The sequence below is a fragment of the Rhinatrema bivittatum genome, chromosome 5, assembly GCF_901001135.1.
Source record: "Rhinatrema bivittatum chromosome 5, aRhiBiv1.1, whole genome shotgun sequence".
In the NCBI taxonomy this organism is placed as follows: domain Eukaryota; kingdom Metazoa; phylum Chordata; class Amphibia; order Gymnophiona; family Rhinatrematidae; genus Rhinatrema; species Rhinatrema bivittatum.
Genome location: NC_042619.1, coordinates 18207320 through 18223522, shown reverse-complemented (window position 1 = coordinate 18223522; position 16203 = coordinate 18207320). Strand labels below are relative to the sequence as shown.

The 16203-nt window shown below is 46.2% G+C and overlaps 1 protein-coding gene across 3 annotated transcripts in view; it reads left to right on the top strand.

Moving 5' to 3' along the window:
* The window catches only part of PGM2L1 (phosphoglucomutase 2 like 1), a 222680-nt gene that overhangs the window by 198638 nt on the left and 7839 nt on the right, over positions 1–16203 (top strand). For all 3 annotated transcript variants that reach the window (XM_029602068.1, XM_029602069.1, XM_029602070.1), the window contains one exon: positions 176–305. In XM_029602068.1, coding sequence (XP_029457928.1) covers positions 176–305 — 130 coding nt within the window. The remainder of the gene's footprint in view (positions 1–175; positions 306–16203) is intronic.

Sequence of the window (16203 nt, the reverse complement as noted above, 5' to 3'; positions counted from 1 at the left end):
GTAGAAGTTTCCCAAATAGGCTGTTAATTGTTTTAAAGGTGTTTTATAGCGGAAAGACAGGTTTTGCCAGCTATTAGTAAAATTATAGACAAAACTATTTAACTATTTCTTACCTAAGTGAGATCCAAAAGCTATTTGGAAGAACTTTAGGTATTCATAATGCACTACTTTTCAGGCTTCATGTGTGGAACATCCGTGTTGGACAAAGATGGCGTGAGTGCAGCTGTGGTTGTAGCAGAAATGGCAGCTTATCTGGAAAGGAAAAATCTAACTCTGGCACAGCAGCTAATCAACATCTATGAAATGTAAGGATCTGTTTTAGATGGGAAGTCTCCTGATAAATGAATAGCATCTGAATTTTCATATTCCTACACTAATGATGGAAAAAACTAATATTGGAAGGTACTAACCTAAGACTGACATAGCATTTCCCTTTGTCTGCTTCTGCTAATGCATGGTATAAACTAGAAACAAGGTTTTCTCTAGACTTGCTCCCAAACAAGTCTGTGATGCCACATACAGTTTCTCACAGGACAAGCAGGATGGTAGTCCTCATATATGGGTGACATCACAGGATGGAGCCCAATCACGGAACACTTTTTTGTCAAAGTTTCTAGAACTTTGACTGGCACCTACTGGGCATGCCCAGGATGGCACTAACCCTGCAACCAGCAGGGGTCCCCTTTCAGTCTTCTTTTTTTCTGCGCAGCAGTAGCCACGCGGGTTAAGGAGCTCCACAGAGGTTCCTGACATGAATTTTCCTCACAATTTACTACGCCACAGGGGTCCCCCTATTTAATTTTTACTTCTGCGGTGATCCGGTAAGTTTTTTTTTACCCGATTCTGGTTGAGTTCGGCCCTCGCGGCCTACTGGCCGTCGACTGCACCGCGGTTACATTTTTTCAGACGCCATGGCGTCTGGGCTCTGTCGATGCCCCAACTGCACTCACACAATGTCCATTACCGACCCTCACAAGGTCTGTGTAATGTCTCTTGGGAGCGAGCATGATGTCCTTACTTGCACCAAATGTGCCCTTATGACACCAAAAGGTCGCAAGGCCAGAATGGAGAAAATGGAACTTCTCTTTCGGTCACAAACTCCGACGCCTTCTATAGCCTCGACGTCATCCGAACCGACTCAGTCTACATCGCGCCAGTATCGGGCACAGACCGGTGTCTGTCCAGCATCGATGACTCCGCGGCCATCAATGCCCTCTGTTTCTCCTCAGGAAAAGGACCGGGGAGATCGTCGAGAAAAGCATCAACATTGACACCGTAGGTCTCAGACCATCGACGCAGGCAAGTCCTCAACATTGCCATCGTCTGAGCCGCCGCCGAAGAAAGCCCGTCCAGAAAAGACACCGTCCCTATCTGGCTCCGGGTCACCGAGGCAACTTTCACCGAGCTTGGTGATAGGAGCCGCGATTCCACCTCCAACGGTGGTCCCTCTGGCTACGCCTCCTCCTCTGGCATCGGGGCTTCATGCTCCAGGTTTCCGAGAGGAGTTGGATCAAATGATTCGAGGCCATCTGCAGAGCGATGCAGGGCTTCAAGATTCCTCCGATGCCGGTGCCAATTCCTGAACCGGCTACCGACCCGATTCCTGTAGCGCTGGCACAGCTACTATCGAGGATGGAAGCATTGATTGCCGCCTTTCCACCGATGGATCCGGGTCACCGATGAACCCGGTGCCCTCCTCCCCAATCCCTCTTTCATCAGCAGAAGAAGGAGAAAGTTACTTCCTCCATCGGGAGTCCTACCGATGCCCCGGCCATCAATGTCACCGATTCAGTCTTTACTACCATCGGTGCTGCCGATCCGTCCATCGATGCTCTCGGTGCCGCCATCGATACCACCGGTGACTCCCTCGATGCCTTCGGTGCCCAGACCAGGACCTTCAGGGATACCAACATTCCGTCCCTCGGAAGATCCTAGGGGTGCTGGTGATGACACCTATGATACCTGGACCGACGACTCCTCCCAGGATACCGAGGTCTTAGCATCACCACCCTCTCCTACCGAAAGTGGGAAGCGTTCTCCTCCAGAGAACTTCTCCTTCACCAATTTTGTGAAAGAAATGTCTGAATTGGTTCCATTCCAGCTTCAGACAGAACAGGATGATAGACACCGGATGATGGAACTTCTGCAATTTCTAGATGCTCCAAAAGAAATCACCTCTATCCCTATCCATGATGTTCTCTTGGATCTTCTGAAGAGGAATTGGGAACACCCAGGTTCAGTGGCACCAGTCAACAGAAAAGCAGATACCACATACCTGGTCCAGTCAACTCCAGGTTTTCAAAAAATCCAATTGGATCACCATTCAATGGTGGTTGAGTCAGCCCAAAAGAAGGCCCGACGCTCCAAGCCTCACTCTTCTTTCCCTCCAGGGAAGGAGCAAAAGTTCCTGGATTCTATAGGTCGGCATGTCTTTCACGGATCAATGCTTATATCCCGTATTGCCTCTTACCAACTTTATATAGAAACATAGAAACATAGAAATGACGGCAGAAGAAGACCAAACGGCCCATCCAGTCTGCCCAGCAAGCTTCACACATTTTTTCTCTCATACTTATCTGTTTCTTTTAGCTCTTGGTTCTATTTCCCTTCCTCCCCCACCATTAATGTAGAGAGCAGTGATGGAGCTGCATCCAAGTGAAATATCTAGCTTGATTAGTTAGGGGGTAGTAGGGGTAGTAACCGCCGCAATAAGCAAGCTACACCCATGCTTATTTGTTTTAACCCAGACTATGTTATACAGCCCTTATTGGTTGTTTTTCTTCTCCCCTGCCGTTGAAGCAGAGAGCTATGCTGGATATGCATCTAAAGTGAAGTATCAGGCACATTTGGTTTGGGGTAGTAACCGCCGTAACAAGCCAGCTACTCCCCGCTTTGTGAGTGTGAATCCTTTTTTCTTCTCCCCTGCCGTTGAAGCTATGCTGGGTATGCGTGAAGTATCAGTTTTTCTTCTCCCCTGCTGTTGGAGCAGAGAGCTATGCTGGATGTGCATCGAAAGTGAAGTATCAGGCACATTTGGTTTGGGGTAGTAACCGCCGTAACAAGCCAGCTACTCCCGGCTTTGTGAGTGCAAATCCTTTTTTCCACATTTCCTCTTGCTGTTGAAGCTTAGAGTGATGTTGGAGTCACAGTAACCATGTGTATGTTTATTGAATAAGGGTATTGTGTCCAGGCAGTAGCCATCATTCTGGCGAGTCACCCACTCTTCATTGGCGGCCTCTTGACTTTATGGATCCACAGTGTTTATCCCACGCCCCTTTGAAGTCCTTCACAGTTCTGGTCTTCACCACTTCCTCCGGAAGGGCATTCCAGGCATCCACCACCCTCTCCGTGAAGAAATACTTCCTGACATTGGTTCTGAATCTTCCTCCCTGGAGCTTCAGTATAATAGGGCCCTCTCTAAACAAATGCAAGACTTTGCTGAGTCCCTCCCTCAGCAAAAGGTCGCAAGGCCAGAATGGAGAAAATGGAACTTCTCTTTCGGTCACAAACTCCGACGCCTTCTATAGCCTCGACGTCATCCGAACCGACTCAGTCTACATCGCGCCAGTATCGGGCACCGACCGGTGTCCGTCCAGCATCGATGACTCCGCGGCCATCAATGCCCTCTGTTTCTCCTCAGGAAAAGGACCGGGGAGATCGTCGAGAAAAGCATCAACATTGACACCGTAGGTCTCAGACCATCGACGCATGCAAGTCCTCAACATTGCCATCGTCTGAGCCGCCACCGAAGAATGTTGTTCAATGTTGTTCAATGTAATTTCCTTTCTCAGTTAATTGTGAACCGACATGATGTGTCCTACGAATGCCGGTATATAAAAATGTTAAATAAATAAATAAATAAATTTCAAGAGCAATTACTTGCCCTGGCTTAAAAGGGGTTAGAAGCGGGCAAACATGAAATAAGATCAGCATATGACATTTTTACACCGCTTCCAGGGCATCAGCAACAGCTATTTCTGAGGGAAGGTGGGCCTGGCTAAAATCTTCAGACCTACGTCCTGAGGTCCAAGACAGACTATCAGACTTGCCTTGCACTGGTGACAATCTTTTTGGCGAACAGATACAACAAGCAGTGGCACAGCTCAAAGATCACCATGAGACTCTTCGCCAGCTGTCCTTGTTGCCTTCTGAATATCCTGCTAAACAAACATTCAGAAAAGATCCCAAAAAATCTTTCTACCGCCAAAAGAAATCTTATCTGCCACTGTCCAAAGGTTGCTTTGCTAAGCTTTACCAGAAAGGCCAGTCCAGAAAACCACAGACATCCCCTCAACCAGGTCCTGCATCTGGTTTTTGACTCTTTCTTTCCTAGTGAGCAACATTCAGCCTCCACTAATGCACGTACCAGTGGGAAGTAGACTGTGCCACTTCAGCAACATCTGGCACACAATCACCTCAGACCAGTGGGTTCTCACTATAATCACTCAAGGTTATCATCTCAACTTTCTGACCATTCCACCGGACTCCCCACCTCAGCTGATGTGGGGAATATCCGACCACTCACCACTCCTGGAACAGGAGGTTTCCCTCCTTCTCCAGTCCAGAGCAATAGAACCAGTGCCCTACTCCCAACAGGGCCTCAGATTCTATTCTCTGTACTTTCTAAACCCAAAAAGGTTAGATGGTGTTCGCCCGATACTAGACCTTCGTGCCTTAAACAAGTACCTACAAAGAGAAAAGTTCAAGATGGTAACCTTGGGTTCCCTCCTTCCCCTTCTGCAAAGGGGAGACTGGCTCTACTCTCTAGACCTCCAGGACGCTTACACACACATCGCTATAACTCTGTCTCATCACACATTTTTGCGATTCCTTGTAGGCCAAAAGCACTATCAATACAGAGTGCTTCCATTTGGCCTGGCGTCTGCACCACAAATCTTCACCAAGTGTCTCGTAGTTGTAGCAGCATTCCTCAGAACTCAGTGTCCATGTCTACCCCTACTTCGATGACTGGTTGATCAGGGCTCCCACCCAGCAAGCTGCTCTGACGTCCATACGTCTCACCTTGCATACCCCTATCTCCCTAGGGTTTCTCATCAATTATCCAAAGTCCAGCTTGGTCCCATCACAAACCCTGTCATTCATAGGAGCAATCTTGGACACCCTCAAAGCAAAAGCATTTTTTCCTTGAGAACGAGCTCTCACCATCTCCTCTCTCGCCCATCAGCTGCAGTCCCGACAACGCTCAACTTCACGTCACTTTCTAGTTCTGCTAGGACACATGTCACTCCCATGGCTCGTCTCGCCATGAGAATCATGCAGTGGACTCTGAGGTCACAGTGGATTCAATCATCTCAACCACTGTCAGCTGTTGTCCATACCACCAACCCACTTTGCCTATCTCTGGCTTGGTGGAAAAATTAGGCCAATCTCCTCCAAGGCCTTCCTTTCCAAGCTCCAGATCCTCAAATAACCCTTACAACAGATGCCTCCAACCTCGGCTGGGAGAGCACATGTTGTCAATCTACAAACTCAAGGGTCCTGGCTTCCAGAGGAAGCCAAACACCAAATCAATTTCCCGGAGCTACGAGCAATCAGATATGCTCTCAGGGTGTTTCAGGATCGCCTTTTCAACCAGGTTATCCTGATTCAGACAGACAACCAGGTGGCCATGTGGTACATCAACAAACAAGGAGGAACAGGCTCCTACCTCCTGTGTCAGGAAGCTGCACAGATATGGGCGGAGGCCCTTTCCCACTCGATGTACCTCAAGGCCACCTACTTGCTGGGAGTGGACAATGTGTTGGCAGACAAGCTGAGTCGCACCTTTCCACTCGTGTCCCTCAACCCCACAGTAGTGGACTCAATATTCCAACGCTGGGGTTACCCTCACATAGACCTCTTTGCATCTCCTCAAAACCGCAAAGTAGAGAACTTTTGCTCTCTCACTCACAGCCAACACTCGCTACCAAGAGATGCGTTCTCCCTCTCATGGGCAACCAGTCTCCTACATGCATTCCCTCCACTTCCACTTCTCTCAAAGACTCTCATGAAGCTACGTCAGGACAAGGGAACCATGATCCTGATAGCCCCTCACTGGCCACACCAAGTGTGGTTTCAGATTCTTCAGGACCTCTCCATTCGCAGGCACTTTCCCCTGGGGAAGGACCCGCTTCTTTTTTTTTTTTTTTTTTTAATTCTTTATTTATTTCATTTTTTAAACATAAACAAAAATCATATTTGCTTATTAGAAATACAGTGTGTACTTAATCAGAATGACAATATATAATTTTCCTCCTTATCTCCATTTTGAAGGAAAAAAAAAGCAAAAATCTTCAGTCCATCTCCTTCCAGGATAATTAAATTATACAAAATGGTAAAAGGGAAGAATATAATCAGTATAACCAAATTTCTTTGTTAAGACCCACTCCCAGCAGATGATAAAGTTTATCGGGGGGGGGGGGGTAGGAATACATGTAATCTTTTAAAGAGGAAACTTAAAGTAATATTAATACATTATTGGTGCATGCAACAGCAGCATCATTTTCACTGATTAAGTATGTTCGGTTTCCTCGCTTCTATGAACTCTTTTAACTGATCAACTACGAAAAATACAAAGCGTTCACTCCCTTTCATTAGAAAACATTTACAAGGAAATAATATCTTCACACTATAGCCCAGACCTCTAGCTTCTTGTCTGAGGTTTAAAAAACCCCGACGTCTAGCTTGGGTGGCTGGAGCTAAGTCAGGAAAAACCTTAACTACTGCTTCATGAAAAACCACAGGATATTTCCCAAAATATTTTTTCATAACGGAACTTATATCTTTAACAGATATAAAGGATACTAAGAGTGTCCCTCTACTTATTACGTCCAGTGTCGAGTCTTCCAGAAACCCTGTCAAGTTTCCACCAAAGGGAACATTCGGGGTATTCCCTGGGCGAGTTGAGGCAGGAAGGAAAAAACAGGTGTTTATAGACGGTAAATTTGCCTCATCAAAATCCAGTTTTTCATGAAGAAACTTCTTAAGGGTAGTATAGGGTATTTCCCCAACTACCTTAGGGAAATTGATAAACCGTAAGTTCAAATGCCTGGATTTATTTTCAATGAATTCCATTCGCCGTGATAAAATTTGACTATCTTTTATTGCAGCAATCTTATATTGTGAGAACTGTTTCCCTTCCTTTTCCAGGGTAGTTACTTTCTCTTTTAACCCATCCACTTGTAATTGTAAAGCAGCAGTTTTTTGAGCGCTCTGTTCATTTGAAGTATCCATTTTCCCATCTAAAGAGTTTATAGCGGAGGCCATCCCGGCCATAAAGTCCCAGAGGGAGTCTAAAGTTACCTGTGCAGGCCGCGCTGGAATGGCGATCAGGTCTTTCCTCATGGTGATCTCCACAGGAGTACTTCCTCCCAGATCGATTCTGGGGTCTATTACTCCTTCTGTTCTCTCTCTCCGTACTTCCACCGGACTTGAGGTGTAAATTCCGGTTACTTCACCTTGAGGGGTTCCTGAAATAGCTTCTGGGTTCATCTCCTCTGTTAGCCCCTGCACAGGCTTTGCCCTCTGCTCCGGGCTTAGAGACACCTCCCCCGCCGACGCGTACGGCCCCTCCTCGCCCTTGCGTACATCGGGCTCCTCAGTTCTCTGTTGCGACGCTGCTGGACACAAAAAGCCGGTTATCTCCGTCTGAGTTGAAGTGGATGGGATTTGTTCGGGCGGGTAAGTCCGGACTTTTCCCTTCCTTTTGGCAGGCATTTTAGGAAATAAAGTTCACAAACGCCGGAGATCTCCCGCTTAGGTCTTGATGCGTGCGGCCATCTTGGTTCCGCCCCCGGAAGGACCCGCTTCTAATCACTCAGAACGACGGGTGCCTACGCCAACCAAATCTTCAGGCCTTGTCCCTGACTGCCTGGATGTTGAAAGGTTAATCCTTCAGCTTCTCAACCTTTCAGAACAAGTTTCCCATGTCTTGATTGCTTCACGGAAGCCTTCCACGAGAAAATCATACTTTTACAAATGGAACAGGTTTAAGTCATGGTGTTCCTCACTGTCCCTTGATCCTTTTACCTATTCCACCACAAAGTTTCTAGACTATCTCTGGCACTTGTCAGAATCAGGTCTAAAAACTTCTTCCATCAGAATGCATGTCAGTGCAGTAGCTGCCTTCCATAAAGGTGTCGGGGATGTTCCCATTTCAATACAACCCCTTGTAACATGTTTTCTGAAGGGCTTGCTCCACCTCAAACCTCCACTGCGCCCTCCGGCCCCTTCTTGGGACCTCAGTCTGGTTTTGGGTTGGCTCATGAAACCACCATTCGAGCCTCTCCAATCTTGTGATCTTCTCTATCTCACATGGAAAGTGATTTTCGTTTGGTGATCACATCCGCTCGCAGAGTTAGTGAGTTACAGGCCCTAGTTACCTTACCCGCCTTACACTAAACTTCTGCACGACCGGACAGTACTCCACACTCACCCTAATTTCTTGCCTAAGGTAATATCGAAGTTTCACATTAATCAATCCATTATACTACCCACCTTCTTTCCCATGCCCCATTCCAATCCAGGAGAACAGGCTCTGCATACCCTTGACTGCAAACGGGCTCTAGCATTCTACCTAGCCCGTACAGCTGCCATAGGCAAAGTACTCAATTGTTTGTTTCCTTTGCTTCCATCAGACTGGGTCAACCTGTGGGTAAGCAGACTCTCTCCTCCTGGTTAGCGGACTGCATATCCTTTTGCTATCAGCAAGCAGGCATTCCACTTCAAGACCGAGTTAAAGCATACTCTGTCAGGGCCATGGCAACTTCAGTAGCGCACCTAGGCTCTGTGCTGCTCCCTGATATTTGTAGGGCTGCAACCTGGAATTATCTCCATACCTTCACAGCCCACTATTGTTGAGACAAGGCGGGTAGACAAGTTTCCATCTTCGGCCAGTCTGTCTTGCGCAACCTATTTGCAACTTGATGTACCAACACCCTTCCGCCTATCCGTTAGGGTTCAGGATGCCCTCTACCAAATTCCATCCCAGTTGTTGTGCCCTGTTGCACGTCTTTGGGTACATTTGGTGCATTTCTCGGGCATCCTCAGCTCGGTACTCACCCATATGTGAGGACTACCATCCTGCTTGTCATGTGAGAAAGCAAGAGTTGCTTACCTGTAACAGGTGTTCTCACAGGACAGCAGGATGTTAGTCCTCACAAAATCTGCCCGCCACCCCGCGGCGTGGGGTTTGTTACGTTTTCTTATTTTATTTTTTGACACTTACTATAGCTTTTAAAAAAGACTGAAGGGGGACCTCTGCTGGTTGCAGGGATAGTGCCATCCTGGGCATGCCCAGTAGGTGCCAGTCAAAGCTCTAGAAACTTTGACAAAAGAGTTCCATGATTGGGCTCCATCCTGTGATGTCGCCTATATGTGAGGACTAACATCCTGCTGTCCTGTGAGAACACCTGTTACAGGTAAGCAACTCTTATTCCAGGACAAGCAGGATGCTAGTCCTCACATATGGGTGACGTCACTGAAGGAGCCCTAGTGCGGGAAAACTTTCTGTCAAAGTTTCTAGAAACTTCTGACTGGCACTCTGAGCCCACTGAGCATGCCCAGCATGCCATGATATTCTCTGCCACAGGGGTCTCTCTTCAGTCTTCATTTTTCCGCGCTGCTGTAGGCATCGCGGAGCAGGAGCCGTTGCGAGTCTCTCTCAACAATTTCTGACAGAAAAGTCATATTTTTCAAAACATATTTTCTCCCATTGGGATCTCTTGGGGTTCTCTACTGACTGAGTACCTCTGTCTCATATTTTACTCTTGGAGTAAAATTATTTTTTCTCAAGAATTCTCATTTTCTCACATCGACGGCTGTCAATCGAAAAATGTCTACGGGCTTCAAAAAATGTCCTATATGTAACCGGACAACGTCCATCACCGACCCACACCTCGAGTGTGTGATGTGCCTCGGTGAAAAGCACGACATTAACACCTGTCCAAAGTGCGCGGAGATGACAGTAAAAGGAAGAAAAGCTCGTCCACTTTAAACTCCTTCCATCTCCCTCGTCGCCATCAAAATCGTCTCCAGCCAGAGCTACTAAACTGGTCTTAATCAAAAAACATCGCCCGGGAGAATTGGGGGACCATCCTTCCTCAGCGTCATCAACGGCATCGCTGAAGTCCATCGATCAACACAAGACAAAACATCGACGTCTGAGTCTTCTCTTCCCCCCGGAAGAATCGACAGCAAAACGGCCACGGAGCCAAGATACCTCGGTTCCTACCACGCCTGGGCCTGTTTCTCAGGAACCATCGACACCAGAACCTCCACAGGGCCCAGTGCAGGATCTGCCATCACAGCCTCCGCCACCGCGTACAACTGCTATGACTCCATCAGTTGTAATGCTGGAATTGTCTGTCCTTATCAGACAAGCAGTCATCCAGGCTCTTCAGGAGCAACAAGCAACTCCGGCGCTCCCGCCAATGCCGGTAAACTTACAGATACCGGTGCCAGGCTCGAATTCGATGCCCGCACAGAGGTTGATTACGGTGTCGACGTCGATTTACGCACAGATACTGACGGGTTCATCGAGGCCAGTCTCTATGCCAGCACCGTTAACCTCTTCAACACCATTGCTAGCACTTCCATCGACACCTGCATCGATACAGACTACCATGCCATCGATGCACCCGCTATCAGAAGCTCCAGAATAACATGATTTGGCATTTTTTCAACGTCTCTTGAAAAGATACCAAGATGTCATCGATACCCTTCCATGAAAAACATTAGAGAACACTTCTCTAGTAATTCCATCGGATGATCCACAACCCCAGGACCTTCGCGCCTTCATCTTCGACCCAGATCTTCCCTGCTTTCTCCATACAGGGATGATCCGGATGACACCTGGGACGGTGATCAAACTGATACATCCTCTGAGGACTTCATGTCTGAGCCTTCACCTCCAGAACAAAGAAAAAAGTCCCCACCAGAGGATCTGTCATTTTCCACCTTCATACAAGAGATGGCAGATACCATCCCCTTTAAATTGGTTGCAGAAGAAGATACAAGGCAACAAACTTTGGAAGTACTTCAGTTTGTTGACCCACCAAAACAAGTTTTAGCTATCCCAATATATGAGGTACTTCTGGATCTCCAGCATCATATCTGGGAGCACCCATGTTCTGTCTCTGCTGTCAACAAATGAGTAGACACCACATACTTGGTGCAGGCTGCTCCGGGATATCAAAAATCACAGTTACCACACCAATTTGTGGTAGTGGAATCTGCACAGAAGAAATCCAAACATATTCGTCCACATTCTTCAACCCCTCCAGGAAAAGATAACAGATTTCTCGATTCCATGGGTAGGAAGGTGTATCAAGGGGCTATCCTGAATACCAAAATTTCGTCTTATCAACTTTACATGACACAGTATCAGAGGAATCTGTGGAAGCAGATGGAGGAATTCACCACATCTTTACCATCACAATTTCAGGAAGCAGCACAGGCCATAATTCATAAAGGCCTAGAGGCCGGGAAACATGAAGTCAGGGCGGCCTATGATAGTTTCGAGACTGCTTCCAGAACAGCAGCTGCTGGGATTAGCACTCGACGATGGGCATGGCTTAAAGCCTCTGACCTTAGGCCTGAGGTCCAAGACAAACTTGTTGACTTGCCATGTTTTGGGGATAACCTTTTTGCTTCAAAGGTTCAGGATGCTGTGCAACAACTAAAAGAACATACTGAAACCTTACGTCCGTTGTCACAGGTCCCACAAGAACCCTCTACACAGCCTCCTCGTCGCTCTCCCAGGAGAGAACCCAGAAGCCCATACTACCGGCAAAGAAGGTACTACCCCCAAGCATCCAGGGGCAGGTCCACTAGGCCGCAACAACATTCCCAAGCCAGACAACCGAGAACTACTCGCCTGCAACCTCCCCCACAGACAGGGCCAGCTGCGGGGTTTTGAAACACAAACCAGAGAACAAAACCACCTCCTAAATCCTCGACCAGACCTACCAGTAGGAGGCAGAATATCCTATTTTCACAATCATTGGCTAAGAATTACATCAGACCAATGGGTACTCTCCATAGTCTCTCGAGGTTACAAACTCAATTTCCTCTCAATTCCACCAGAATTTCCACCGAGATTTTCTCTACAGGAAAAATCTCAGCTAATCCATCTACAAACAGAATTATCCATCCTTCTGAGAGCCAGGGCTGTAGAGCTAGTGCCCCGGACTCAGCAGGGCAGAGGATTCTATTCCCGTTATTTCCTCATTCCAAAGAAAACCGGAGGCCTAAGTCCCATCCTAGACCTCAGAAATCTCAACAAATTTCTGAAGAAAGAAAAATTCAGGATGGTTTCTCTATGCACCATGCTTCCACTTCTTCAAACAGGAGATTGGCTTTGTTCTCTGGATCTTCAAGACGCTTACACTCACGTTCCAATATTCCCTTCTCATCGGAAATACCTCCGCTTCATGGTGGGGCATCAACATTTCCAGTGCAGAGTTCTGCCATTCGGACTAGCCTCTGCTCCCAGAGTATTCACAAAATGTCTGGCAGTAATAGCAGGACACTTGCACAAACAAAGTGTCCATGTCTTTCCATATCTAGACGACTGGCTCATCAGAAGTCATTCTCAATGGAACGATTTCCCTACTTCACTCCATGGGTTTTCTCATCAACTATCAAAAATCCCACCTTACTCCATCTCACCTACTTCAATTCATAGGTGCAGACTTGAACACTATCCTATCAAGAGCCTTTCTACCCGAAAATCGGGCAAAGACACTTTCACTCCTGCAAAAACCATTTACTCACAAAGACAAGCGACAGCGCATCAGTTTCTAACCTTACTAGGCCATATGGCCTCCACAGTTCATGTCACTCCTATGGCACAGCTCGCCATGAGGGTTACCCAATGGTCTCTAAGATCACAATGGATCCAAGCCATCAACCACTACATTATCCAATTCAAGTAACCCACCAGCTACGTTCATCTCTACTTTGGTGGGCAAACATGGACAACCTGCGCAAGGGCCTACCCTTCCAGCATCCAGTCCCACAGATAACTCTAACTACAGATGCATCCACCTTGGGTTGGGGAGCTCACACAAACAATCTCCAAACCCAGGGAAGTTGGACAAAACTCGAAGCAACATTTCAAATCAATTTCCTGTAGCTTCGAGCTATACATTATGTGCTTCATGCGTTCAAGGACTGCCTTTCACACAAAACTGTTCTGATCCAAACGGACAATACAGTAGCCATGTGGTACATCAACAAACAGGGAGGTAAAGGCTCGTATCTCCTTTGTCAAGAAGCTGCACAGATTTGGGCCTGGGCCCTAACACACTCAATGTTTCTCCGGGCCACTTATCTGGCAGGCATCCAAAATGTACTAGCGGATCAACCCAGTCGTCAATTCCAACTACACGAATGGTCCCTGGATCCCTCAGTAGCGACCAGGATCTTTCAATGTTTGGGTCAACCGACAATAGACCTCTTTGCATCACACCTGAATCACAAAGTGGACAACTTCTGTTCTTTACTCAAACAGAAAAACCAGCCAACCAAGGACGCCTTTGCTCGCCCTTGGACCTCAGGCCTACTATACGCGTATCCTCCGATACCGCTCATAACCAAAACCTTAGTGAAGCTACAACAGGACAAGGGGTCCATGAGACTCATAGACCCGTATTGGCCTCGACAAGTATGATTTCCCACATTTCTAGACCTCTCAGTCAGGGATCCAATTCGTCTGGGTGCAGCTCCCAATGTCATAACTCAGAATCAGGGTCGGTTGTGCCATCCCAACCTTCAATCCCTATCCCTGACAGCATGGATGTTGAAACTTGATCTTACAACCACTCAATCTTTCCACCAATGTATCTCAAGTGCTTCTAGCTTCACGTAAACCTTCAACCCGAAAGAACTATTCTTCAAAATGGAAAAGGTTTAGTTTGTGGTGCACGCAAAAGAGTATTGATCCTTTGTCCTGCTCCACAACTTCTCTACTAGAATACTTGTACCATCTTTCAGACTCTGGTCTCCAGACGTCATCTGTAAGGGTACATTTAAGTGCAATCTCAGCTTACCATAACAAGATGAGAGATGCAACTATCTCCACGCAACCTCTCGTCAGTAGATTTATGAGAGGTTTAACTCACCTTAAACTACCAATTCGGCCACCAGTCACAGAATGGGACCTGAATCTGGTCTTAACAAGACTCATGCGTTCTCCTTTTGAACCCATAGATTCCTGTGATCTTAAATTTCTCACATGGAAAACTATCTTCTTCATAGCCATTACATCAGCTAGAAGGGTTAGTGAGTTACAAGTACTTGTCACGTACTCACCCTATACAAAGTTTCTACATGACAGAGTGGTTCTCCGTACACATCGAAAATTCCTTCCCAAGGTAGTTACGGAATTCCACTTGAGCCAATCCATAGTCTTACCCACATTCTTTCCAAGGGGAATGGGCCTTACATACCTTGGACTGTAAACGTGTGCTGGCATTTTACTTAAACCGCACTGCAGTCCACAGGAAATCCACTTAGCTCTTTGTATCTTATGATCCAAACAAACCGGGAAAAGCAGTGGGTAAACATATTCTAGCCAACTGGTTAGTAGATTGTATACAGTTTTGCTATGAAAAAGCAAAGGCACATTCAGTAAGAGCTATGTCAACCTCAGTAGCACACTATCGTTCAGTGCCAATTCTTGACATATGTAAAGCAGCAACATGGAGTTCCCTTCAATCCTTTGCAGCTCATTACTGTTTGGACAAAGAAGGACGACAAGATTCAGCCTGTGGACAATCAGTCTTAAAGAACTTGTTTCCAGTTTAATCCCAACTCCTTCTACATCCAACCTTCGGCTGACTCATTTTCAACAACAATACTTCACTGTTGCTTCAATACACAATGACTCAGCCTCTAGCTTGCTAATCACCCATATGTGAGAACTAGCATCTTGCTTGTCCTGGGATAAAGCAAAATTGCTTACCTTGTAATAGGTGTTATCCCAGGACAGCAGGATGTAGTCCTCACGAAACCCACCCGCCACCCTGCGGAGTTGGGTATGTTGTTTTTTATTATTTTATTTTTACTAAAGCTTATTGCTACATACGAGACTGAAGAGACCCCTGTGGCAGAGAATATCATGGCATGCTGGGCATGCTCAGTGGGCTCAGAGTGCCAGTCAAAAGTTTCTAGAAACTTTGACAAAGTTTTCCCGCACTAGGGCTCCATCAGTGACGTTACCCATATGTGAGGACTACATCCTGCTGTCGTGGGATAACACCTAATACAAGGTAAGCAATTTTGCTTTCCTTTTCCTCCAATTTGTATTTTAAGTGGTGGAGGCCTGATCAAATTACAAAACTTAAATTAAGGATGGAAGGAGACATAAACACAATTTTATTTTACAGTTCTGTTTTTAATTGGATATACGCTCTGCCTCAGTTCGAATGGTGAAATATAATAGACCACTAAAAAGTTGCACATTTCTCTGAGCAATATGGTTTCACTGGAAACTCGTTTGTTTGCATGAAGTCTGACATAGAAATCTGACTTTTAGAATTCTCCACACTAGTTCAGGGGTAGCCAGTTCCAGTCCTCAGCCACAAACTGGCCTGGTTTTCAGAATATTCATAATGAATATGCATGGGGAATTTGCATACAATGGAGGCAATGCATGCAGATCTCATGCATATTCATTATGGATATCCTGAAAACCAGGCCTGTTTGTGGCTCTTGAGGATGAGAGTTGGCCACCCCTGCACTAGTTGCTAAACATTTTTCCTTAAAGTTGTGAGCAATTGTCAGACTGCAGAAAAATACTCGTCTCAAGGTTCTGGTGACATTGAAAAACTGCTTAGTCTTTAGTGTTTTGGTTTATTCTACTAGGGACCTTGATAACTTTTCCACAATATCCTTTAAATTCCAGTAAATAAATACGTTTCCTCTCAAGGGTTTTTTGCAAAACACTCATCAGGTCTGTGAAGCTTGGTCCTGGTTACTTTTGGGGCACAATTACTGGCAAAGCATAATGGATTTCTTTATTGTGCATTTGGTGGTTTGTAAGTTTTTTGTGCTATATATAAAATTAGTAAGCATAAGTAATGATATATCTGAAACAGTCCATCTCACCATTGGATACAATAAATCACTGCAAAACTGCAAGCCTTTATAGTGCTGTATAATGGAATAAATAGATCCAGAGAATATTTTATGCATGTATTG